Source organism: Diprion similis, chromosome 7, assembly GCF_021155765.1.
Source record: "Diprion similis isolate iyDipSimi1 chromosome 7, iyDipSimi1.1, whole genome shotgun sequence".
Lineage (NCBI taxonomy): Eukaryota > Metazoa > Arthropoda > Insecta > Hymenoptera > Diprionidae > Diprion > Diprion similis.
This window is the reverse complement of record NC_060111.1, coordinates 2,708,091-2,734,338: the sequence shown is the minus strand read 5'-3', so window position 1 is coordinate 2,734,338 and position 26,248 is coordinate 2,708,091. Positions and strand designations below refer to the sequence as shown.

Genomic DNA, 26,248 nt, shown 5'->3' with positions numbered 1-26,248 from the left:
ATTTTTCTTCCATTGCTGCAACTGCACACGTATGCGCGTATTAAATAACTACTCGTGAACTTAATTATATCCCCAACCCGAAAGGGTCCTGCAGTCTGAGCGAGAATTTCATCCCTCTTTTTTCTTCCCCTCATTCCGGCATTGCAGAAAAATCTTTACACCGAACGTAACTCATTGCGGCAGTCCCGAGCTAAAAATAGCTTCTCTGCCGCTCGATTCTTTCCAAAAATTGTACACTCGGTGGATAATTTTCACGTAGTAAGTTACACGCAAATAGATATGGTGGACACGGCTTAAGCCCGTTAGCGGAACCCGCCGGACGGGCCCGAACCAGAGACTCGGGAAAAGCTTCACGAAAGTAGGACGACTGCCTACTTACTAATTACGCTTGTCTGTACTTTCCGTTCCAAATGCTCTCATCTCCTCTGTGCAAGAGTGGAGATAGAGAGACGTGCGAATTTCACGTAAATTAAAGTGAGTGTAATTGCCAAAAAAAATAAACACTTTCATTTTGTAAAATCATCGATTACTTCGGTAACACTATAGTTTTTCAAGACGAATGTAGTTCTCTTTGTCAAATTATAGTGATACCGAATTTTTCTCACCTCTACGTATCAAAATTCATATATATTTCCTAATTCTTAACGAGCTTATGACACAATATTTGAAATAACGAATGCACCTTCATTCGATAGCACCTAAATTAACATTCGATTTCTCGAGCACATTGGAATGCTGCAACAAGAGCATTCAATTGCACAGCCTCTGTGCATCCAGTCGCAACTCTTCGCTCTATATCAGCCATTTTCACCACCAAATTGATGAGTATATCATCGGGAAACTCGACTGAAAAATAATAATCATGCTTGTAGTAATTATACGCACGTTTACGATGCAGTAAATTAGCACATAACTATTCGAATATGATAACTTGAGAAGTTATCGCATTTTGCCTTTGCAACTCACTTTTATTCACAAAGGAATGAAGCTCTGTTAAAATATCCTGCAAAGCTAATCCTTTCTTCATTTTCAAGTCCTGTATTTCTGTGAAATTTGTTAAGGTACCATCCAATTACAATAACTATTAAAAGCATGAACGATTGGCAACTTCTGCCACTTTTCTGGTGAAAGGATACTGCAATAGGCGAGTACATAGTTTTCATTCAGTAGCCAATTGGCAATGCTCGTAATGTCCTTAGGAAGAGGATGTCCGACGCAAGAGTAAACCGTTTCCTCAGTTACCGATCCATAAGCAAGCCATGTACTTTGGAGCACGTTCAAGACTTTCCTCATATCGCCGCCACTCAACGTCATCAACGCCTTTTTTCCATCTTCTTCGACTGTTAGGCTTTGAGTAATACGATATTTGAGTTTGTAAAAATGTTGTACATTATGATTTCTATGACTCAAGAATCCGTTGAAATGTAGAAAAAAAAAAGAATTTCATGCAGAAAAATATCTCTTACTTTTCCTTGTCAATCACGTACTCAAGACGAGGCATTATTTGTTCAGGTGCCAGAGGACCAAATCTAAATTTAGTGCAACGCGATTGCACTGCTGGAATAATCTTGCTTAGATAGTTACAGATCACGCAAAATCTGACATTCTCTGTATACTTTTCAATGACTGTAAGAATATGAAATTACGTTCAGTCGATCGTTGAATTTAGCATCAAGTGAAAGAGTAATTTTAACTCGTCTTACTTCTTCGAAGAGCATTTTGAGCATCATTTGTCATGGCATCAGCTTCATCAAGAATAATTAATTTAAATCCGTGTTTGAAAATTGTTCGAGTGCTGGCAAAGTTTAGAATTTGTCCTCTAACTATACCGATTCCTCTGTCGTCGGAAGCGTTCAATTCCAATACCTGATAAAAATGTCATAATATATTGCCGAATGATTTTCAATAAATCAGATATGTTTTGTAAAAATTTCCCAATTGAAAATCACTTGGTACATTTTTTCAAAATCATACAGACCATTGAGCTAAATTGAGCTGGAGTATAGAGCTGTTTAGCTGATGCCAGTATGGTACTAGTTTTTCCTGTTCCCGGTGGTCCATAAAACAAAAGATGAGGTAATTGGTCCTCTTTGATAAATTTGTTGACTGAAAAAAAATTAAGTATCTGAAAATCTAATCCAATAAATCTCTATGATATTCATAAAATAGCTGCAGTAATGACAGCATGCGTTTTAATTATCTTAAAACTTGCCACCTACTTGTTTTTATTATCTCCTCATGTGATATAAGTTCTTCTAATTTTGTTGGACGGTACTTTTCAACCCTGTCGAAAGCATTAAATCACCTTTATAGCATGTATAAATTTTCACCTTATATAAATTTGAAAAAGATAGGGTGGCTTAAGAATTACCATGGAAGATTAGCAACTGCTGGTGTTTCCTGCGTCATAATGACCGCCGATTAATTTACGAATACAAGCTTCTACTTTCTGTTTATTAATTATTACTTTGTTTATTCCGTTTATTCCAACTTTCAACCTCAAAAACTTGTCGACGGACGCACTTGCCACCAATTCGCCGCGCGAAATACAGCCATAACAACAAAGTGAACTAAGATTCGAAACTCGATTCAGAGTTTGTCCAAGCTGGCATCAAAAAAATTGAATCATGACTTACCGACGTCCACATAACCAGCCGGTCAATAAGCATTTTGCAATACTGGCATCTACTAGCGAATCCTATTAATCGCAAAAATCATAAATAAATTCATCTAGACGCAAAATCACTGAATAATACTTTATAATTCCTGGAAAATCGCTAATCAAATGTTAAATTCCTTTAGAACTACCGGTTGCGTTTTGTTTCCCGGTGGATTCAAATTTTTATTAATACATATTTACGCATTGTATTAACGTAGTATTATTACCTCACAATGCAAAATTATTCATCATATGATTAAAATTGACATAATTGCAAAAGATTGAAAAGTTAATGGATACAGTAATAAGGTATGAATGTATTGTATCTCGAATTTGCAAGGTGTGTTGAGACTGTAGTACGACACTGAAATACAACAAAGGAGAAACCGTAGTCTCTCTGTTATTATTGCGAAGAAATTTACCCAAAATGTAACGAACAGAGGCAATTTTCTGTATTACTGAGAAACTTGGATACTAGGTATTTAATGAATTTTCGCTGATACTTCAACTCGGAAACTTCAATCGTATTTTGACATAGTTTTGAGGTTACGTCGAGGTTAGGCACAGCCGACACATGTATATATTCATATGATGGCGCACCGTTTCCTGCAATTTCACCCGGCATTCAAAATAAACAAGAGCAAAAATGTGACACAAAGTTTTAAACATTTGCTTGTTCTCGATTTCGAGGCAACGTGCACAAAAGATGTGAAGTTAAGTCCTCAAGAGATAATAGAACTGCCATGCTTGGCACTGTGCACTAGAACTTGGCAAGTCAAAGATGTATTTCACGAGTATATCAAGCCTCGGATCCATCCTGTACTGACTTCCCATTGTACCAATTTAACCGGTATTATACAAGAAATGGTGGATGATCGTCAACACTTTCCTGAAATATTTTTAAAGTTTCAACAATGGTTGGACAAAGGAAATTTTTTGAAGGGTACCAGTAACGGTGCATTTGTAACTTGTGGTAATTGGGACTTGAAGGTAATGCTACCTGAGCAATGCGCAATCACTGAAACGGTCATCCCAGATTATTTTCATAAATGGATCAATTTGAAAACATCATTTTATACTGCGACGGGACATTATCCGAAAAGTTTAGCGGATATGCTTAGACACCTTGATTTACCGCACACAGGTCACCTACATTCGGGAATAGATGACACCTACAACATGACTAGAATAATTCAAATGTTGGGAATGGGTTGTAAAGTTGACTTCGAGATTACAACTGAGCTAGGGAATTGAGATGATAAGATTATAAACTGAAACTTGCTCGTTGATGTACTAAACATATTTTGCATTAACGAGAAATGTATGGATGATTAGAGAATAAAGAAACCAATGTTAACAGCTGTATTCTATTACTAAGCAAACCCTAGTCTGTATCAAATAAATTCCTTTTCCTCTTTTGAAAATTTTCAAGCACAATTTACTGGTTACATCAACATTAGCTATGACATATTCACCACTGGAAGTTAATATGTCATGACCATACAGGAATGTATAATATATGTATAGTATAAAAATGCAGTAAAAAATTATATTACGAACGTGCAAAAATAATGGTATTAATACTAAAATTGGATACTTTCAATTGCTGGACGATATGGTAATTAAAACTGATCGTTTCTGATTTTCCATAAATATCTGAAGTACGGCTTCTGTATTTTTCTTTATTTGCTTGCTGCATTGCACTTTTAATGGGAAACTTCTCTTAGCTGGAATCATGCCTTCCGTGGGTACAACGCTTACCCCTTCGCTGTGGGACAAGACTGTTTCAAATGGCTGTGCGACGCTACAAAAGCTGGAAACTGTTACAGTTGCTTCAGTTCTAAACGGCGGTGTCAAGTTTACAACTGACGGTGTCACCGTAAAATCACTTTCAGACATTTCTCTCCCATTTCCATCTACGATTGTCCTGAAAGATTTTAGGTAATGTATCTTAATTATCCACTTACATATGGTCTTCAAAATAAAAGCTACTACTGCAAATTTTAATATTTCCTTACTCTGATAGCATATAACTATTGCATCCAGCAGTGAATATACTACTGCTGTCACTGCAGACAGAATTAAACATCTGTGTGTCATCAGCGTTGTCATTCAACACTGTCAACGTATCATCCGCGTTAACTTCCACCGTCAACATTACTTGATGCTGGTAGACACCACGACAGAGATCACCAAGATGTTGCTGGAATGTTTTAGACAATGTCAGAACAAAGACATTTTTTGAATACTGATTACTAAGTCTCTTGTACCCGGTAGAACAGATGCATTATTTGAGAACCCAAACAAATTGAAATATAGGTATGTATTGGCACACATATTATATGTTTAGATCTACTAATAGATATGAGATAAAAATTCCTTACAACTGTTTCTTTGATGATGCTCAAATCTTGTACCAATTCCTCTCCTGGGAATGCTCTGCACAATGGATAAACAATATTTTTAAATATATCGTCCTCTTGTCCTCTAAATTTACCGGATTCTTTCAATTTTTTATACAGCCTGTAATGAAAAATACCGTAATACTGAGTTAAAATTTCAATTAAAAAATTGAGAGCCAGCTTCACATAGGTTGATTACATGTAACGATAACTTGTCTATTGTATATGTAATGTACGTAATATTGATAGTATATACTGACATTGCATCAATTATCTACTAGAAGGTAACTGAATCAAATAATACGCCAAGATTAAATCAGTCAGCCCCGAAGCATGAAACTAGAACCAAACTTTCAGAGTCAATTGGGATGGATCATTTACCTACGAATACGCCATCTTGTCGGCTCATCTCCGTGTGTAATAGACAGAGTTCCAATTACTTGAGATATATCTGCACGCCGTAGTAAAGCGAGGTCTTCTCGTCTCGGATGAAACTCTAATCTTATCCACTGAATCTCGCCAGGCCCTAGTAACAACTCTGAAGGAGTCACGTGCCAACTGGATATCATCTCCGGGTACAAAGCTAAAATAGTATGGTAAAATAAAAATAAGGGTATTATATTTACTTGAAATTTAAAGTTACACGACCTCTGAAACTGACCTTTTGGTATCACCTTGACAACGGCATATGAACATAAATTTCCCGTATTTTGCAGTTTGATTCTTGCACTTAGATTCCCAACTGTATCCATATGACCAAGGGAAAGCCACATCAACCCGCTGGTATCTTTAAATGCTTGTGAAATTTCAACTTTGCCAACACCTCCGTAGCCATATAAAAATATCTAAAATTATATCATATTTAACAATAAATTGTCCCATTGAATTTTAATAATGAAATGCAGATTTAATACAGACTGTTTTTCGGTGTGAAGATTCTTCCGGCTCTTTTCCACCGCTGTAATGGGAGAATAATATTTTTCCAGCACATGCTCCGGGATTGCTTGGGCTAAATTGAACAGATATCACTTTGCTTGTCATGCGCTGCAAAGCTAACACCATATTTGTCCCAACTGTGTGACGATCCTTGAGAAACTGGAGTAAAAATTACAATTTTAGTGACTAAACCTTGTGTTTCTCCACAGGAAGATACAATATATCCTGTGCGAACCTCAACCTCTGTAAGTTACGCAGGTGGGAAACTTACTTTGAAACTTTTGTTGTTATCAACAATGTTGACCTGAAGTCTGAGTTTGTTCTCACTCTTGTTCAAAACTGAAAACTCCTTGATATCCGACTTTCCAGTTTTAATACTGCTCCATACGAGTGCTGCATGTGTTGCCTGAATTGGAATTACATCCCCTGAGATCGTTGATGCTGAACCAGTACTGCAGGGTGAATGCCGTCCAGAATTACCGGAGCTACGGGTGTAGAATGACATGGAAAATTATAGAACATGAATAGTACTCGTCCCAGTCTGTAAAAATATTACTGTTTATCAATCACGTCTACCGAGTAGATGCTGAACTCCGTGGTGATGTAGGTGATTTCGATTTTCTTTCTTGAGATAGTGGTGTCGTACTGCGCTGCATGTTGCTTGGAGAAAGTTGGTCACGAAGATGGGTACTATCCCCTATTACTGGATAGTAGTATTCGTTGCCACCGGCAATTACTTTGATGACCGCTTGTCTGCTGTGTAAGAAATAGATTAGGTATATTTTCGTTAAAAAATGTTCATTTGTTATAACAGAATGTGTGAATAACCAATCTTTCAAATCACTACCTTTCTCCAGAGTCGTTCATCCGGGATTTGTGTGTAACGAGGATAATGCCCTTTTCACCAGCTTGAAGGAATAGGGTGTTTGGTTTTATTGAAAAATCACCTGCAGAACTGGTCGACTTGTCATTTTCAACAAGTGAGGTAGTTAAAGTGACTGCAAGGACTCCTGAGTTCACAAGGCCTATCGGTTTGCTATCTCTTTTTGGAACAACTATAGGTAGTTGCGTATCGACCAAGTCTATTTTAGATACACCAATAGAACCAGCCAGTGATATTTCTCTGAATAGTAAGCCCTTGCTATCATCTGTACGAAGCTGGACGAAAAGCTTTCCTGTAGCATGACAGAGAGCCTTTTGTACTGTAACAAATGGAAATGAGACTGAAATCATACCTCTATACATGTCTTTCTGAGAACAAAGTAAAAGCTCGATATGAACGAAATTTGAAATGCATTAGACTGCTCTTACAGTATTCATGAATTGTTCTTACCGTTGAATGAGGACAAAGAAATTCCATTGAATTGAATGTTGACAGTAGATTGTTGATGAGGCTTAAGAGTCAAGTTGTACTTGACTTCATTTTCGTTGAGACTACACGCAGTTTCGTCAGCAGAACAATCAATACTGAATACTTGAGGTTGGTTAGGATGCTGAAAATTTTGAAAATAATAAATATATATTTTAACTTGGTAATGTGATAACTTCCGAGTACTGTTCCGCAGCTGACTGATGTGCAATTATTAGCTCACCTTTACAATAATTAATCTTATGGGAAGTTCAGCATTGTTTTTGTTTTCTAATGTGACGGGGAATGTTTTGCTGCATTTTTCAGCTACGATTTGAAAATCAATTTTATTTTGCCCAGTATGAATCATGACTCCAATCTGTGGAAAGATGTAATAATGAAAGGAAATTTGCTGCATGTATAACTGTCTGGTTTTAAAAGAACCGCCTGACGCACCTGTGGTTCCTCAGGTACAAAACACATGACGTGTTTGATTACTTTGCTGGACCGCGTCACCACATCTGATACTGCAATGTTGATCACCACGATTACAGGTTCTCTCATTTGACGCACGATCACACCAATCTGGAAGATAGATATGTACGTATAGATACATATTCTAAAAAATGACTTAGTACTGCATAATCTCGCAGTTACTGTTGTATAAATTTTCCAGACTTTGACAAGCTTTCCATCGTTGGGTGCTACCAATACAGCATCTTTCGGCATTTTCAACACTATGTTTTCCTTGCTTCCTTGTATTTGATATAATGTTAGAGTACAACTCATCCAACGGTCAGTACCGTTCGATAATTCAATTTCAGCTTCCCTTGGTACACCAACAATGCAGCTACATAATTCGTTGGTATTCTTTGCCGTTACATCATCCCCTACAGAAACAATTGCATTATGTAACAATGTTCAATCGACTTCTGTAATAAGTGACGCAATTAAATTCACTCTAAACTCACCGTGTGATCCTGTTTTTTCATTCTGATTGAACTGAGAAATGTCATAACTGGATTCAGGATCTGCATTACATTCAAGAGACGACGTCCCTGCACTGTGCAAAGTTTTTTCAAAGGATCTCTTAAAACTTGAAGTCAACCCTGGAGTTGCCGTCTTATTATTTTCAATCTTCATATTTTTCAAGAAACTTGCAGAAGTCCGTATCGGTGCCGATGTAATATTTTGGAATGTCATTGAATTCTGAAGCATACTTTGTGATTTCTTGGGAGTCTGACAAAAATCCTGATTGTCGTACAGGTTTTTTCCAGAAATATTTGGGTCTTGCTCAAAACTTTGAACATTTAGATTCGGCTTCTGAGCATCTATTGAATCATCCAAGCAAGATAATAAATTACGAGTGGCACTGGATCGGTAAATGCAAGACTTATTTGTGTCTTTTGGTTCGTTGAAAGTCTTTTCCAATTTTGCACTACTCATTTTTTTTTGGCCATCAGTGCATTTTTCCATGAAATTATAAGTGTCACTTTTGTTATGATTTTCTATCGCACCCAATCCCACATTCAGAGACATCCTACTTAATTTTGATTTGTTGGTCAGAAATTCTTGTACAGTTTTACTATCCAGTGACAATTTAGGAGAATTTAATGGGAATTTATGCCCTTTCATTGTTGTGTCTCTTTCAGGTTTTTCATTTACAGACATTGCCAACGAATTGAATGGCAAACTATGAGGCGGACAAGTAAAAGTCTCCCTGTTTTGGGTCGTTGGCTCATTGAGTAGCTGAGACGGGGGAAGATTTTTTCTTCTTTTGGCTTTAATAAGTTCGTCCACCAAACGGCGTGGAGAACCATTATCGACATCAGAAAGTACTTGTGCAATACTGCTCAAACTCATTAAACTGTGTTGTTTTGTACAATTCACAGATTCCATGTCTCCCTTATTTACTTCTCTCAGACTTGATTCTATAATTTGCAAAAGTATAGAATATTAATGGTTGAGATTGAGATCAAGATCCTGGTGACACATTGCTACCATTTACTATCGGCAACGGCGTGTCGATTGATAAATATGAATTCCGAATACTGAATGCAATACCGAATTCTTACCCGCAGTCATGGCTGTTTCATCCACTAATGGCACTAGAGGACGATGCTTTATTGGACTATTAATTGTTACACCAAAACTTGGTCTTGGCGCCGAATCAGTTTCCTGGAGTTGTCCAATATTACCACATTTACGTTGAAAAAATTCACCAACTGAAACTCTACGGCCGGTAGAAGATCTAAAAATAAAGGGTAAAGAATCAAAATTTAATCATAATAGATAAAGATAAAACTCATCATTAATGTAAAAAGGTAATGAAAAAATGAATATCTAGCTCTACTAAAATGCGCTTAAAACTCACGCTGATGACAAATCAAAATCTCCAACGATTCCCGAGAAACAAGATAACTCTAATCTTTCCTTTTCACCGCTGCTTAAAGTATTCATCGGCATAGCATAAGGATAGTTTTGATTCCATGACAATTCATCTGCCACCATTCGACTTTCAACTCTGGATCCAGATTGGAAATCTTCGTCTCCAAACTGAGCAATAAGCTCCGCAGCAGCAGATGTATCAAAACTAATGCCATCTCTGCTCTTCGACGAGGTAGATGATCCAATGCTCTTATCGAAACTATTATTCAGCACTGAGGAACGTGCGGATATTTCAGTAGGCTTGAAAATTATCTAAACAAAGTTCAGGTCAAGATAAAGATTATATTGAAAATTCTACCCACAAAATCAATTCAGATCGTCATACCTGATTAGCCGCTGTATTTTCTTCAAGTGTATCGCTGTTGTTAAGTAAACTCTGTTGCCCTGAGTCCATTAAAGTGGAGGGAGTATGATCCTTTGATAGGTTTTGAATATTCCCATCATTTTCTTTGTCCCAGTCTGCAGGTAAATTAGTTTTATCAGTTCTGTAGATCTATTTTGGAGTAAAGAATGCCACGCGATTTAATATTTACCCGATGTTAGAGTGGCTCCTCTAGGTGCGCTACATCGTTGGAGCAGCTTTCGAGCAAGTTCTCGTTCAGTTTCTATTTTGTTAGAAATGCTGGAATTCTTTTTTCCTTCCATAACACCGCTGTCTTCGAGCACTGTGATATTACATATTTGTTAAGCAATATAAACTTTTCTGTACCAACCTTTATTAGTAAATAACAATCGATCACTGTCATCACTTTAAGAATGAAACAATCTCGCTTCACTTTACATGGTACTAGTTGAAAAAAAAATACCAAGAAACTTACAGGATGATATGTTATTGAGGATTCCTAGCGACGAATTCACGGTACTTTGTTTCACATCGGTATCATTCAGAACGGAATACTTGGTTTTGTTATTGTCCTGTGCTGCTTGGCGTACTCCCCAAGTTTTTAAGCTGCAAAATCGAAGTAATTCAAAATATGAAACGAGTATCAGGAATATTTTCAGTTAGGGATGACACAGAGAAAAGCACACGAGGGAAAAGATGGGAACAAAAAATAGCCGTTGATGCGATACTTTAACTAATTATGCATGGTATTCAGAAATAAAAAAAAAAAAAAATCATCGGTAATAACGTACCTGGGCCTTCTTTCAACAGTGGACGAGGCTTGCGGTGGCGGGCTACCGAAAATCGTAACGTCGATTAAATTCGTCTCCGCGCCGTTGTTGGAATTTCCCCTGAATTCCATAATCGGGAAATTTTATTGGAACCGCACAAAACGTCTGTTAAACTAAATAAATACACAAGTGACTTTCACCATAACCTTGAATCGACAGATGGACGTCTTTGACTATCAGAGCCGTTTTAAATTTGAAAATATTTACGGGAGGCCATCGTTAAACGTGGATAAAATATTCTTTCCAGAAGGCGCACACAATGAAAATTGAATATTGAAAAAGATTGAACCCTCTTTCGAGAAAACTAACAAGCACCATCTGGCTGAATTTCCATGGGTGGCAAGTTCTCGCGGCGGTATAAATCGCTCATGAAAATGCATTGACGATGTCATTTCATCGTTGCGTCGGTAACACTGGTCTCCATACTTACCATCAGCGACTTTTGGCGCCGACGGCGAAGCGCTGTCGCGGCATGTTTCTATCAGGTCAAAATAATGGCGGCGTTCCTTAGTGGTGGAGCCTGATTAGAAGACCGGCTGTAGAGCGCGTTCAGCTACATCTTATAAGTTATTTGTGAGCGATTGGCCTCTCTCTGATGATTAATAACTGTGTTGTTTTGAAAGAACCGTTCTGTTAATTGTCGATTAATATAGTTCAAAAAATTGTTTTGAAGAACCTCTTCTTTGGAAAGAATTACTCACTGTTCAACGAGCGCAGCTCAACGGGGACCCTCAAACATGCTAATAATGGATTTTAATGGGATTCAGGTATGTGCAGAGATATTTACCCTAAATACCAGGCTGCTGGGAATTTATGCACTAGGAATTGGTTTCCAAGCAAATCGACGGTAAAGTTTCACGTGGGATGTACACTATTTGTTTTTCTCGATCACGTATTCAATCTTACTAAATATCAATAACAAAGATTGCGTTATAAAATTGCGGGGAAACACATTGGAAATTCCAAGTATTTCGGCATTGTTAAATACCTGCGTTTACTCTTACTAACCCCCCCCCCCCCCCCCCCCCCCCCCTCATGGTGGTGGCATGGAAATTCCGTGAAGATCCTAACGTAATTCTAGCTCCCCAGTCATTCACAGCCTGTCTTAACAGAGTGTGTATGAAGTAACGCAAATAGTAGGGGTCACTATATCAAATAATCTATATCGATTAAATTTCAAAAATAAAAAAAGTGTAAGATGGAGGAAACTGATGCTCTGACAATAAAAGAAGACCCACTAGATCGAGGTCTGTTAAAATTAGAGAACACATTGAATACAGAAAAGAGAGAAGACAGAAAAATCATTACCGATGAGGAAGTGATGGGCATTGATGAGTTAGACGGATAATAAGAATATTCAGCGGTAAGTTGAATTTCTACGAGTATGAGTTGGTTTTCATTTTGTGCGAATGTATTAAAATTCCCAATAATGTATCTTGCAGTGCGAGGGTGATGCGGGAAATGATGAGGAATACATTCCTGAAGAAATCGCACCAGAGCCAAATGATTACATTCCATTATCATACAAAGAAAGAACAGTTGCTCTTGCTGCAGCCCATCCAAAGTGGTCCTTGAAAACCATGCAAACAAAAGGATGCTCTCACTTGAAATGTTTGAAACGCTTGAAACATATGACACAACTTTATCGATTGAGAGACGATGTAAGAAAAGAAAGAACTCACTTTAACAAATGAAAAACTATTGATAGTAAAGTATACAAACGATTTCTGGAAGCACGGAAAAATTTGGAACAGGTAAACATTTTTATAAAATGTAAATAACACATTGGAGAAAAGTGTAGAGTATTCTTATTATTAAAAACAATAGAATCACATGCGTCTGATATGCTACGATTAATTAATTTTATTCTTATTCAGGTGACAACACGGACTTTACATCAGTGGGCAATGAAAGCTGTGCTTCCATTTTTATCGGATTTCTTTCATTTCACCACTAGCTCGACTTGGGTTGATCGATTAAAAAAACGTCATAGGATCAGACAGCGCGAGATTACTAAATAATCACAAAATAAATACCACCCACATGATTGTTGCATGTATATATAATATAAAATAACTGAAATTACTAAATAACCGTATGTTGTACGGTAATTTTTTCCCGTACGTTTCTATTGCAATGTTTGTTTTTAATAGTTAGTAAGATTGAGTACATGAACAAGAAAAAAAATAGTATATACCCCGTGTAAAATTTCATCGTCAATTTGCTCGGAAACCAAACGTTGGTGCATGAATTTCAGTCAGCTTGGTACTTAGGGCAAATACCTCCACAACATACCCAGATCTCATCAAAATCCATTGTTGGCATGGCTGAGCGTCCCCTCACTGCTGTGCATATATTGATTGATTCATCATGAGGTCACGATGGAATGCATCTATGGCACTGCAAACTATACACTGAAATAATGTGGTTACTCGATGCTAAAATTGATGCTCTGATGTGGCATATCACAGTGTAATCCGAAACTAGTATAACAACAATAGCAATTTAACTTTTAGTCAGCATAGGCTCGACAAAGTAAGAAAAACCGAGACACCCACCGAGATGAAAGTGTATTACTTTATTTCAGAGTCATTCGCATGCCAAAGGATCATTCGTACTTTTCCAATTGTTGGTTTCAAACGTGGAAATTCACAGAGTATCGTACTACATTTCTGAATTGTTGCATTTCTAACCCAGGTTCCACTTATACCAGTTGCCCCAAACCAAGATGTGCCAAAGTTAGTTTCAATCGTTTCACTAATGTTTGCTGGTTTTTAAAAAGCTGCTACATACTTCTGGAAATGTATTTGTTAGTATTTCACGAAAATAATAAATACCACAAATGCAGCACCAGGCATTTGACTGCGAAATTTAATTTGAGAGACAATTGATCGACCTCTCTCGCAAAATTGTAAACATGAAGGTGCGTATTGAATTCACGCCCTTATTACTCTTGAGGAATAACAAATTTTGGTTGCATTTTTCAGAGACGAGCACATAAGACAAGACGCCAACTTCAGGCAGAAAAAGAAAAAACTGCCAAACAACTTGTAGAAAAAGCAAATGCTCTGATAGATCCACTTGCTACTCTAGAATGTTTTCGCAAATACAAAGCCAAAGACGGAGCTTTAATTGAGGTCACATGTCAGAGGGTTAAAGATTTGTCAAAACAGACCGTATCTTGGATTCTTGATCTCATGGAACGCAACATGAAACAAATGTACGAGCAGTCTGCATGGGGCTGGGACCTTGAGGCTAAGCAGACTGAATTATTAGAACCAGCTGCTTGGTATTTAGTGGCATCTGCTGACGACATACCAATCGGTTTTTCCCACTTCAGATTTGATATAGACTATGGTGTAGAAGTGCTGTACTGGTAAATCAATAGATGATATATTTATCAGTGATCGAGACAGAATTTCCATGGTGAAAGAAAAGTGGTGAATGATGAATTCGTACTAAAAGCCTCTAGTCTACTGATACATTGAAATCGAATTGCATCCACTTATCAAATTTTATTCATCATTTAAATTCGAAGAGCTGTGTAACCCACATATCTTACTTTGTGTTCATGGTTGTATATTTAATATTATTTTATTTTGGACCGTAATCTTTCATTTTCTCTGCTCTGTGCAGCTATGAAATACAGCTTGAACCATCATCCAGGCGCAGAGGATTAGGCCGTTTTATGATGCAAGCATTGGAATCAATGGCCTTTCAAACCCAAATGCAAAAGGTTGTTATGACTGTCTTCAAACACAATCCTGCAGCAATATCGTTTTCTCATTCTCTTGGGTATTCAAATTGTATTATTATTTAAAACTTTAAAAACTATGCTTTAGTTGATGAGATTTTGTTCGTCACAAGAGTATTGCATAACAGAAGACCCACTGTCATTTCAGGTACCGGCTTGACAGCACAAACCCTTATACCACAGAAAAGGTACATTACATCATTCTTAGCAAACAGAATTTGTGCATTGTCAACCCTAAGACAGACTAAACTCATTCCATCAAGTAACAATACATGAAAACTAAGATTGTGCCCGGTGAAATAAGATCGGTAGTATTTCGTGTGGACACAAATTAATTATTGGGGACTTTAAAGTTGGTCCAACACTAGTGAAGGTCAGCGGGGCTTCACTTATTGTCCAATCTTCCATATCTCCGAGGAACTTTCCCAAATCAACTTCTCCATCGTCTGATACTCTAGTCCGGTGTGCGAAAGACTTATCACCCCAGCAGAGATCCAAGGCTTGCCTATGCAGGACCAGTCCCATACCTTTGCCAGCCCCTTCGGGAACTGGGAAAACTCTTAAATTGGCTACGTCTATATCGGCAGGAAAATCAAAACTTAGGGACGACAACTCTGGACGCAATTCAGTTGATGTCGAATTTGAAGGATGGAGAGCCATAATTGGATGTAGTAATCCTTGAGTAGCCAAATAACCACCCAGTGACAGTAAACCTGCTGGATGGTTTGAGGCTGGTGACGCTCCAGAACAAGGCATGGCAGTTCGTCTTTCCAAGACCAGATTGAATATATGATTGGTCAAGAGATTGTCCGTTACCGGCTGGCTTAAGCCTCGATTGTCATCTTGCATGAGTCGTCGATCTTGCATAATCTGTAATATGATATTACAAAGTAGATGAATCCCCATAACCACATAATAAGATGCAGGTCGCTCTGTAACATGCGACTGGTTTTATATGAACGAATAAAAACAAAAAAATTTTAAATATGATTCCGAATCTGCCAATGTCATTTATGATCTCATTTGATCAGTTTTTGTTCAATTAATTCATATCAGTCATCGAGACCTCACAACTTTAATTAAAACATCTTTTTTCAAAATTTTACAGATCACTTCTTTACTTTACCTCAATTTGACCTGTTCCCATCGAAGCAACACCCAGCGGCTGTGCTGTAGCTACTGTCAGTCTCATTTGTTCATCTTCAATATATACAGCTGCAGGCAGTGGATAATAATTTCCCTGTGTTGGTAGCTTAGGAAATCTCTGACGTCTCACCATCTGTGAAATGTTTCATATTTGAGCTCAGGATTTCAACGTACGTCAAATTCTAATATCTCTGAAATGCGTAAACTGGAACTGGTAGAGTAATAATTACATTGAGGCCATTCGAGTCTGTGAAGAACTGGTCCCTGGATGCAATGCCTGTGTTCAATCTCATAGCAATTTCAAAGTTTTGTGTCTCTGAAATGTCAACTTCGTTCTGTATGTGTAGACCAAGCCCATCGCTGTCAGGGGAATTGAATAGGGTACAGGTGTGAAAGAGGTGAGGTAATTGTATATAAACCCTTGATAGCAAAGGTCCTTCCACAACGTGAACAATCGTGTCATGTGGTACAGGAATCACATCAGGATCTGGTTTGTTGGGCAAGAAAAGATATGCCCCACTTTTGTCTCCAAAGGGCTTCGTCCCATATTTTACAAATTCAAGATGGATCGGAACTGTATTGTTGCCGACTCGCATTGCTTTCAGAAGTCCTGACTCTGTAAATGATGCCACAATTTCTGACCTCTGCTGAATAGAAAATTCCCGTTTCTGTGGAATAGCTTGAAGATGAGCAAATCCTGGGACAACTGACGGTCGGGCTGCAGCATTGTATAAGGTAACATTAGCGATGTGAACTTGTCTGAAATAGAAAATGAAACCAATAACTTAGATTATTCATTGATGTATTTTGTTTGCCAAATAGCCGTATAATATTATGATTAATTAATAATTCTATGACTGGTTCACTCACGGTGCTAACGAAATACTGGGAAGAACATGAATTAGGTATGTGCTAAGACCCAGGCCAGGTACAGTAACTTCAAAAGAAAGTTCGAATTTCGCAGGAGATAAACTTCCCACTTCCACCCAAATTGGAGATAGTTGACACAGGACTGGATGACCCATTCGATCAGTCACTTTTACGTACGGCGTCGATATAAGCAATGTCTGAATTTTAGTCCTTTGTCTGGGTAGTGGATTATAGAATATCACTCTCTTTGACAGTTTCTCTGCCTCGAAAGTGAGCAGATGTTTACTTCCAGGACTCGTGTGATCCAATCTTTAGGAGTAGACCAATTGGATGTAAAGAATAATTATTTTTATAATATAATTGTAATCGAATAGATAATTTTTTCTGTGTGAGTAGAAAGAGTAAGAAAATTTAATGCTAAATACAGATGACACGATTGAAATACAAACCTGGCTTCATCCAGAGTGAAGTATGTTGTTTTAGGGTCAATAGGAAATTCTTGCTGACTTTTTAATAGATGCATAGCTGATTGCTGCAAAACATGCTCACTGTCTTTCAAGGCAGTTATCATTTTTTCAGCATAATCAATGACTACGTGGTCTTTGGCTGTTCCCGCTATGCCATCATGGTGCTGGAACAGAGAGTGTGACCTCCTAGCACGTTGCAGTCTGTCAAAGAGACTTTTTTCTGCTAACTGATCACCGCCTCGAACCCATCCTATGGCAGCAAGGATCTCCGAACTCCGTAACGATCCTAGTAGTACACGATCTAATCTCTTATGGAATGGTCTGAAAATATTATCAGTTTACAATACTTGTCACTTCTCCTGAATCTATTTACTGGTTCTAACTAATGCCATGCATTTTTTTATATTTGCCTGGATGAAATAATATTACTTTGAATTAGTAATGTTTTAATATTTGTTTGGTAAACTAAATACCTTGAAGTATAGTAACCACTCCAGTAGTGGTCGTCTCTATCCGAATATGTGAAAAAGTCTCCAGACAAGGTTGGGAAATTTTCTGCTATCTGTTCGTTCCGAACAGCATCAAAATAATCACTAAGTGTTCCAAACTCAATTTTAACATTGAGTTCTGGATGCGAGTTCATGTAGTCAAAAAGTCTCTGGTAATTGTTGTACTGAGCATCCCACTCGGTGCGATGATTGTACCGAAAATCATCACCCAATGGTACCAGTAATGCATTGGTTTTATACAGCTGTGCCTTTTTACGATATTGGTCCAACAAGAGCATGGATCTCTCTGCAACGTTATTACTGCTAATAACTTGGGGTGGCACTTTCCAAGGGCAAGTAAGACCATAACTTGGAAGTCGCTTGAAATCAAACTGGCAGCAGACTTTTGGATCGGGACCACAAGTATGAGGTACATCATAGCTATAAAATGGCATCATATGTGTAAACATCTCAGACGATCCATCGTTGTCCCAGAGTTGCCTCCATCGAAATTCCAGCTGTTTATCTCTGGCTAATCGTTTCTTAACAGAATAGTGTACCCTTTGAATTAATAGATTTTCCATTCCTGAACCCTTCAATAAGTAAGGCATAGTAGGCGATAGGCCAAATGGATCGATCGCCCAACTTGATTTGGGAACAAAGTCTAAATTATTTTTCAACCATTGGTGACCTTCGGTCAATTGAGTTAGCTGGGCCAACCAATGGGCGCTAGATTCATCGGGCATGACCCAACCGCCAGCAACGATTTCCAACTGCCCGTCATGAACCAACTGTCTGAACGCATCCTGAGTCTCTTTGTTCTGTTCATCCCACCAAAGTTGAAGGAACGATACCTCGGCCCATATGAATTTGCGTCTTTTATCCTCAGCAAGCTTTGTTACCAAATTATTAAGTATATCCCGCGTCTCGGTCTGATAATATTTCTCAAAGGTCTTTAACCAGCCAGGATCGTTATGGGAATGAGGCACAACAAATACTTTCAACTTTCTTGTGGGATGCCACTGTTTCTCATCATAATCTATTGCCCAGCCTTGTTTCCAAACGCCCCCGTTGGGGTTGTCAAACTCTAATTTCTTGTATACTTCCAACATTTGAATGTCGACCTGTGGTACTTGTTCTGGTGAAAAGCTACACTGTTTCTTGTTGGTGTTGATTAGGTGGTCCACATAAAATGGTTTCGGTGTTGATCTGACTAGATTGTTCACATTATTATTTGAATTCACCACATCTCTAGATTGAGCAGCGATCTGAATGGCATTCATGGCTTTATGATGTTGAATGAAATCCTTTTCCAGCTTGGTAAGCCGATCTTCAAAATGTAGCCACTGGCTCTGTGGAAACACAAATAGAAATAAGCCTCTGTGAAATAGAAATGACGTGGCATTTGTTTAATAACTTACATCTTTAAGTGGAAGTTTTGATCCCCGATCATTTGGATATAGTGCCAAATCCATCATGAGATAAAGCATAACACATCCTGCCAACACCAGCCCTGTTCCAAAGACGGCCAAAGTCTTTCTAACCCGCATTACATTCACTGGTACCCGAATATTTTATATCCAATAATGTATATTAGAACTAATTCATTCGGCTTCTTACCGGCGTTTGCAATTGCCGTATTATTAGCAGAGTATAAACAAATAAACTCACGCTGCTTCAAGTATGTTAAATTTAACCTAACTTACGACTAGTGGAATGTTATTGTCTACTTGAACGCAATTCGTCAAATATTAATTAATGAGAATCGACCAATTCTGATACGCCGTGTGTTTTATTTGATAGGGAATGCCTTCAGATGTAAATCCCGAGGCGATTTGAAGTTAGAAAGAAGATGCGTCTGTAATCAATGCAGTGATGTATATATATAGGTATAGCTACAACCGGGATTGTGAATTACGTTGGTCGGTTATAGTAGAAAACTGCTTGTATCTCAATTCCTATCAGCGCCGTTTTCAGCAATCTCTACTCCTTTAGTCAATGAGTTTACCCCTGACGTGCTAGCAGCCCGTCTACAAATGTGGTTGCACAGTGTCGCAAAATTTTCATAGATTTATTCGCGAAACAATGTGACATTGTCCTAAAATGGTCAAAATCAACAACGACGAAGGGAGTCATAATTCGTGATAACTCTTCATCCAGCTTCAATCACTTCGCGAGTTTTGCGTAGCTTGATCTTTTTTTTTTCGCTAATTTTCGGGTGGATTTTTGACATTTAAAGTCAACCACTGTATAAGTACACCAGTTTGATTTTTATTGAACACACAAAAAAATAAAAACTTTCATGTTATTCAATTCAGAAGTGACAGTTCCTGCATTCATAAATGCGAATTACTGATACTGAGATTAAATAGTTTACTCCCACGTGTGAAATATGCCCAGCGATCCATCGACCACATCGGGAGGAAAATCCAGTGGCAAAACAAAGAGGATTTCCATTCCTCGCGTACAGAGCAGCACAGATACGGAACTGCAATCTCAGCAGAGTCAAGCCGGATCAACTCCTCTGCAGCCAACAGCCCTGCATTATGTCAGTTTTCGATCCGACCCTGACGATGGGGGTGTCCCGCAATTTCTACGCTCCAGATTACATGAGGCGTTTCAGCAAATAGAAAAAGAGTTTGAGATGTTATACACAGAAAATGTTGGCCGTAAGTAGACCTTCATCGTCTCCGCTTAGGCGACACTAATTACAGAACTGTGAATTGTTGTGAAAAAAACACTCATATCATTAAATTTGGAATTTCAGTTCAAGAGAAGGTAGATGCATTAAATGAAAGACTGGAAAGAGAATGTTACGGTTCTGGAGAGCGCAGTTTACCCCCTGGGGATCTAACCGATTACCCGGACACGAAAAATCTCTCTAAACAAAAATGTAAGCATGCTATTAATAAAAAAAAATGTTGTGGCCTGTTGATCGCTCGACTCATTGTATGTTAACGTGACGTTACGTGTTGCAGCCATGGGTGGTGGCTCTGCCCAGAAAGTGAAGACTTCTCACAAGCTGAAGGCACAAACCAGCAAGATTGTTTCCAGCTTTAAAAATCCCACCATGTCTTGTACCATGCAGAGGGAATACGTAGGGCACAGAGATGGGATCTGGGAAGTAACGGTGGGGCGGTTAGGTCAGCCAATAATAGCAACAGCTTCCACGGATCATACTGCTCGTGTTTGGGCGATTGACAGTGGTCGTTGTCTCTTGCAATACACAGGCCATAATGGATCAGTTAATTCCGTTAGATTTCATCCGAGCAGAGACCTGGCATTAACTGCAAGTGGGGATTGCTCTGCGCACGTTTGGCAAGCTGCGGTAAATTGGGACCAAGCAAAAAAACTACCTTCTTCAGAGGAAATTGCAGGCCTGATTTCAGACAGGACGACAACGGGTGTAGGGTCTATCGATGAACAGGAGGAACTGCCCACTCTGAGGACACCTGTGAGGGAACTATTGGGTCACTCAGGAGTTGTCATAGCCGCAGATTGGCTACCAGGGGCAGAACAACTAGTCACAGCTTCTTGGGATAGAACTGCTAATCTGTATGATACGGAAACGGGCGAAGTCATTCATACTCTGTGTGGACACGATCAGGAGCTGACCCATGTTTCAACCCATCATGTTCATAGGCTCTGCGTTACGTCCAGCAAGGACAGTACTTTTCGACTATGGGACTTCAGGGAACCTATACATTCAGTCTCAGTCTTCCAGGGACATACGGAGTATGTTTTTTATTCATTAATTTCTGGTATCTCATATTCTTTGTTTCCTTTGTGATGCACTTTCGTGAGTTTAATGTCGGATATTTTTCTGTAGAACGGTAACATCTGCAGTATTTACTAGAGAAGATAAGATAGTATCAAGCTCGGACGATCGAAGTGTTAAGGTCTGGGAGCTACGCAATATTCGTAGCCCTTTAGCAACCATCCGTGCAGACAGTGCTGCTAACAGATTGGCTGTTTCGAGCAGTGGTGTAGTAGCTATACCGCACGACAACAGACAGATCAGACTCTTTGACCTCAGTGGACAAAGGCTGGCCAGACTTCCGAGAACGAGCAGACAGGTATATGATGATGAAATATTTCATAATACACGTACTATATTATGTAATTTATTAATTATCCAATGGAGTCTTCCTGCGGTTAACAAGTGATATAGTTTTTTGGATTGCACTGTCTTTTAATCTGTGGAATTTATTTCACTAGGGTCACAGACGAATGGTTTGCTCCGTTGCTTGGGCAGAGGATGGAGGTATCTGCAATTTATTTTCGTGCGGTTTTGATAGGCTGGTATTAGGCTGGAGCATACTTCCAGTTAAGGACGTTTAGTAAGGATTTTACCTCATATTCAGTGGACCATGGCATTTATCGCCGTAGAGTTGGCAGTATTGGCAAATGCTCGTTGTATCCATGCAATATTGGCAGTAACATATCCATATGCTAATATCCCACCAGCCAGCCCAACTAATGATCCGCTTCTCCCACTTTCGCAAACCACTGAAACAAGTCTCTAATTATTTTATTGTACCATGTTATTATGTGATGTTATCAACCATATCCTGTAGTGAATAAAGAACTAAATACCTCAAGAAGAACTTGTAACATGTTTTTGATAGCATATAATAATGAAACATATCGTCTCTCAATCACCTGAATAAGCTGTTAGGAGACACAGTACAGTGTATCCATGTATCAGAGCATAGTGAGGATCTGGAGAAATGTGTCCCCAGACCATATCGAGCAATCCAATAAGTTTAGCGCAACCCCCCACAGTCAAAGCCCTTCCTAAATCAAGAGCACTATATTTGTTAGGTTTGTGCCCTGAAATTAACCACCGTAATTCAGTAACACCAATTACTGCGCAAAAAAATGCACCAAGTGAGAGTGTTGTATGTAACACCAATATATAAAAGCTTCTTTCTCCTTCGTATGCATCTTTATCATCTTTATGCAGTGGCAGGGCAGTTTGCACTGACTCCTTAGATCCAACTGAAGACCAGATCCTAAATGACTCTCCAAGGACAAGTACGACTATTAGTTTCCAATAGGACTTGAAACCACTGTTATACAGTAAATGTCTGTATGCGGACTTGTTCAATAAAACTAGGTCAACCAGAACAATTACTGGATCATACTCTATGTATTTATCTGCTATACTGTCACATTTATCCTAAAATAAGAAACAATTCAACAATTGGATATCATAAAATTAATTAGACATCATTAGGGAATTAGGTAACTCAGTAGGAAAGGAAGGGACGTAAAAAAACTTACACATTTTGAAACCTTGAGGACACTTGGACTATACCTTCGGTACAATTCATCCACTTCTGCGCCACATTTTATGCAAGTATACATATTAGTATCATGGAAAATCTAAACGCCGATTCATATACATGTGCAGTTCTGCCTGCAACCATATACATAGAATATCTTATAATTGCTTACTTGCAAGACCTTCAAATGGTTAATAGACGTGTATAAGTTATGATAAAAACGAATGTACACCCAAGTAGAAATATTCCCTTGATTATGCTAATATAAAATCTATATTTAACCAGCAACATAAACACATTTGATATTATATTCTTTCAAGAGATAAGCAAAATAGTTTCGGGATTTAATTACTAAATTCGCTAGGGCCGTGATCTTTTTGACCGTAAGATGTGATAACATATCTTTTTGCTGCCTTAGAGACTTTGATGGTGTGTTTGTTCATATAACATTTTCATGACCTTGAACCGAGCTACACATTTCTGACGTGCATAACAATGTTTACGAGAAGTATCCTTGCTGGATGAGTGAACACAAGTAGAAGAATGTGGAGAGGAGAAAGTTAGTTCTAGGAGTAATATCGAGGCCCTCAAGGTTCTCAGAAAAAAAAGTCAGCTATATGCGGCCATTTTAAGTGGTAGGAATGGTGGGGAACTTGAAAAATATTTCTCTACAGCATTGAGGATCACAGATAACTGTACATCAATTAGTCCCAAATATAAGTCCGAGCAGGTAACAAGTTACACAGCCATGGCCTCTAAGATGACCTTAACATTGCCAACTGGGCAAGTTATGCCAGCTTTGGGATTTGGAACCTGGCAGGTAAGTTTAGTAGCTCCCAAACATTATTTGTATGTTACATTTTGTATTATATCTACTTAACTAAATGAGAATGATTACGAGTGCCGGATATTATATATTTTGAACCGATTATGATTGAATACAGCGAGGAGGGACTGTACATACAAACAATATTTATTTTGCTTAAGAATTCTGAAGAAAAATTTGAATAATCTTACAGGCGACAGATGCTGAATTAGAGGCTGCACTGAATACAGCTTTGGAAGCAGGCTATAGGCACATAGATACAGCGCCAGTATATGAAAATGAACATGTAATTGGTAAGGTACTTAACAAGTGGCTTAGCTCTGGAAAATTGAGGAGGGATGAACTGTTTGTCGTGTCCAAGGTAAAAACAACTGTTATCTACATGTAAATTGTAATTGTACATAAAGTTATATCACCGAGAAACCAAAATGTCGACATTGTGTTCTGTAATCGAAAACTTGTACTGAAAGTGAATATTTAAACACCTAAAGGTTCCCCCTGTTGGAAATCGACCTTCAGGAGTAGAGAAATGGATTAAAAGATCACTGAAAGATTTACAATTGGACTACTTGGATCTTTACTTGATACACACTCCATTTAGTTTGGAAGAGGTTAACGAAGAATTACATCCAGTAGACAAGAATGGAGAAATCAGACTGGACACAAGCACAGATCATTTGAAAATATGGTCAGAAATGGAGAAACAAGTCGAAGCTGGTCGCGCAAAAGCAATCGGTCTTTCGAATTTCAATATAAAGCAGATAACAAAAGTATTGTCAGTATCAAAATTACCAATCTCTAACTTGCAGATAGAACTGCATGTTTACTTCCAACAAAAAGAATTGGTAAGATTCTAGTTGAAACTAATGCTGAAGGGTATCAGCATTGAACTACATACTATAATTATTTTCACAGGTTGAATTCTGCAGAAAAAATGGAATCACAGTGACCGCATATTCGCCGCTGGGATCGAGAGGACTGGTCAAACTAATGGGAAAGGTAGATTCTCTGCCCGACTTGTTATCAAACCCAGTAGTTGTGAAAATAGGAGAAAGAAGAAAGAAGACACCAGCTCAGATTTTGCTTCGATACACACTTCAGAGAGGAATAGCTGCTATTCCAAAAAGTACTAACCCAGATAGGCTCAGAAAAAATATTGATTTATTTGATTGGGAACTTACGCCGGAGGATTTCAATGAATTAAACGCTCTGGATCAGGGGACATCAGCCCGGATTTGTGACTTTGGATTTTTCAAGGGTATTGAGAAGCACCCGGAGTTTCCATTTTAAACATGTAAAGCACATGTATTGGCGAGTGTAGCGCTTTATATTGTGGGTAAATTGATGTATGAATATTGTATCTATTATAATGGTATGGGATATTAAAAAAAATCACTAAATTTGTCAAAACATTGATTTGTTTTTAAAGTATGAGTGCTTTCCTTAGATCGCAGATGCTTTTGTACGCATATGTACAAAATTAGACACGTATTTAATTGAAAGGTTATATATGCATTTTTGGACGTACATAGACTACTTTGAAGTTCCTCAAGTTCATTACACCCTTGATTTTCGATTTTGAAAATTCGTAATAACTTTGAGTGAAACTCGGAATAAGGTGATACTTTCTTAGTTGTTTTTGGTGAGGATAAAATATCCAATATCAGTACGAATTCTCAGATCACGGCATGTAGACGCTTACTATTTGTGAACACTTTGACACAATTAGGGCAGCTGTGAATAGGGTAATGGAACATACGAAAAAAACTCTAACCTAACTTAACCTCACACTAATTGATGATTCTCTCCGAGAGGATTTCGCGTGTCAATAAAAGACACTTATGTTCGCGTAATTATTTGATGCGGTATGTTAATTCATCCGAAGAAATTGAATAATTTGTCGGGTAATCCGATATATATGTCTGTGTACGTTGCGAGTTATGCACGAAGCCGGCCCTTGATTTGTTGCTCACATAAGTCGCAGGTAATCTCACTATCGAGCTGCGCTCAATCGATTCCTATCGCAAAGTTACATAGATGGATGGATCGAAGGATCGATTTCAGCATCACTCAAGATCGTCGATATTTCGACCAAAAGTCCAAAGGAGTTAACCTCACTTTTTTCAGCAACAATCTTTTGACTCTGATGTGATTTGTATGACCCAATCTACACTAATTCGTACGACCCTTTCTCGACTAATCGAAACCCCAGGACCTCAGAAAACACATGAAAAATAGCGTAGGAACAACAGCAGAGAAATTAGGAAGGAAAGACCAGCAGCAGAGATTCAAGAAAAAATGGGCCTTCCGTTTTTTGGCCGTATTTCTTGGGTGTATTCCGCCAGGGAACTGTGGCAGTCCAGTAACAGTAAATTTTGAATCTTGTAACTAGCGGCTGATATTTCTTAGAGCATTGGTATTTGCTGGTCATTCAAAGGGTACG

The 26,248-nt window shown here is 38.3% G+C and overlaps 8 protein-coding genes across 12 annotated transcripts; 4 read left to right on the top strand and 4 right to left on the bottom strand.

Annotated features, from left to right (window-relative positions):
• Positions 1-611: 611 nt before the first annotated feature.
• LOC124408074 (replication factor C subunit 5) lies at positions 612-2,576 on the bottom strand. The gene is made up of 8 exons (XM_046884739.1): positions 2,372-2,576; positions 2,220-2,284; positions 1,979-2,106; positions 1,704-1,866; positions 1,467-1,626; positions 1,137-1,348; positions 967-1,044; positions 612-846 (listed from the first exon to the last, which is right to left on the bottom strand). The coding sequence occupies exons 1-8, from the start codon at positions 2,407-2,409 to the stop codon at positions 704-706; spliced, it is 987 nt and encodes a 328-aa protein (XP_046740695.1). The 5' UTR covers positions 2,410-2,576; the 3' UTR covers positions 612-703.
• A 431-nt stretch (positions 2,577-3,007) lies between these two features.
• Positions 3,008-3,984, top strand: LOC124408089 (ERI1 exoribonuclease 3-like). The gene has a single exon (XM_046884769.1). The coding sequence runs from the start codon at positions 3,248-3,250 to the stop codon at positions 3,911-3,913; it is 666 nt and encodes a 221-aa protein (XP_046740725.1). The 5' UTR covers positions 3,008-3,247; the 3' UTR covers positions 3,914-3,984.
• Positions 3,985-4,072: 88 nt separating this feature from the next.
• On the bottom strand, positions 4,073-11,246 carry LOC124408088. 4 transcript variants are annotated; one of them, XM_046884765.1, is made up of 20 exons: positions 10,928-11,244; positions 10,612-10,742; positions 10,327-10,458; positions 10,119-10,252; positions 9,720-10,045; positions 9,421-9,596; positions 8,317-9,276; positions 8,024-8,235; positions 7,802-7,930; positions 7,590-7,724; positions 7,331-7,490; positions 6,845-7,199; positions 6,574-6,753; positions 6,269-6,482; positions 5,980-6,156; positions 5,723-5,906; positions 5,443-5,644; positions 5,044-5,182; positions 4,678-4,862; positions 4,073-4,586 (listed from the first exon to the last, which is right to left on the bottom strand). In XM_046884765.1, the coding sequence occupies exons 1-20, from the start codon at positions 11,035-11,037 to the stop codon at positions 4,259-4,261; spliced, it is 4,569 nt and encodes a 1,522-aa protein (XP_046740721.1). In that variant the 5' UTR covers positions 11,038-11,244; the 3' UTR covers positions 4,073-4,258. The 4 variants fall into 4 exon arrangements, with proteins under 4 accessions (XP_046740721.1, XP_046740722.1, XP_046740723.1 ...); XM_046884766.1 differs by having other exon boundaries at positions 6,574-6,750; XM_046884767.1 differs by having other exon boundaries at positions 4,362-4,536; positions 10,928-11,245.
• Positions 11,247-13,529: 2,283 nt separating this feature from the next.
• Positions 13,530-19,336, bottom strand: LOC124407997 (alpha-mannosidase 2). The gene is made up of 7 exons (XM_046884633.1): positions 19,113-19,336; positions 17,677-19,043; positions 17,186-17,524; positions 16,737-17,045; positions 16,097-16,625; positions 15,847-15,999; positions 13,530-15,590 (listed from the first exon to the last, which is right to left on the bottom strand). The coding sequence occupies exons 1-7, from the start codon at positions 19,239-19,241 to the stop codon at positions 15,000-15,002; spliced, it is 3,417 nt and encodes a 1,138-aa protein (XP_046740589.1). The 5' UTR covers positions 19,242-19,336; the 3' UTR covers positions 13,530-14,999.
• LOC124407998 (N-alpha-acetyltransferase 40) lies at positions 13,749-15,008 on the top strand. Its single transcript, XM_046884634.1, has 4 exons — positions 13,749-13,889; positions 13,954-14,342; positions 14,603-14,761; positions 14,869-15,008. Exons 1-4 carry the CDS (start codon positions 13,884-13,886, stop codon positions 14,966-14,968), a joined length of 654 nt encoding a protein of 217 aa, XP_046740590.1. The 5' UTR covers positions 13,749-13,883; the 3' UTR covers positions 14,969-15,008.
• Positions 19,337-19,726: 390 nt separating the features above from the next.
• Positions 19,727-22,298, top strand: LOC124408307 (WD repeat-containing protein 37). The gene is made up of 5 exons (XM_046885161.1): positions 19,727-20,360; positions 20,459-20,584; positions 20,670-21,426; positions 21,521-21,767; positions 21,910-22,298. Exons 1-5 carry the CDS (start codon positions 20,084-20,086, stop codon positions 22,030-22,032), a joined length of 1,530 nt encoding a protein of 509 aa, XP_046741117.1. The 5' UTR covers positions 19,727-20,083; the 3' UTR covers positions 22,033-22,298.
• Positions 21,949-25,598, bottom strand: LOC124408310 (protein ARV1). Of its 2 annotated transcripts, none has more exons than XM_046885166.1 (4): positions 25,580-25,598; positions 22,978-23,113; positions 22,354-22,873; positions 21,949-22,200 (listed from the first exon to the last, which is right to left on the bottom strand). In XM_046885166.1, the coding sequence occupies exons 2-4, from the start codon at positions 23,059-23,061 to the stop codon at positions 22,052-22,054; spliced, it is 753 nt and encodes a 250-aa protein (XP_046741122.1). In that variant the 5' UTR covers positions 23,062-23,113; positions 25,580-25,598; the 3' UTR covers positions 21,949-22,051. The 2 variants fall into 2 exon arrangements, with proteins under 2 accessions (XP_046741122.1, XP_046741121.1); XM_046885165.1 differs by lacking the exon at positions 25,580-25,598 and adding an exon at positions 25,434-25,457.
• Positions 23,353-25,134, top strand: LOC124408309 (aldo-keto reductase family 1 member A1-A). Its single transcript, XM_046885164.1, has 4 exons — positions 23,353-23,799; positions 23,999-24,166; positions 24,297-24,650; positions 24,721-25,134. Exons 1-4 carry the CDS (start codon positions 23,728-23,730, stop codon positions 25,093-25,095), a joined length of 969 nt encoding a protein of 322 aa, XP_046741120.1. The 5' UTR covers positions 23,353-23,727; the 3' UTR covers positions 25,096-25,134.
• Positions 25,599-26,248: the final 650 nt, after the last annotated feature.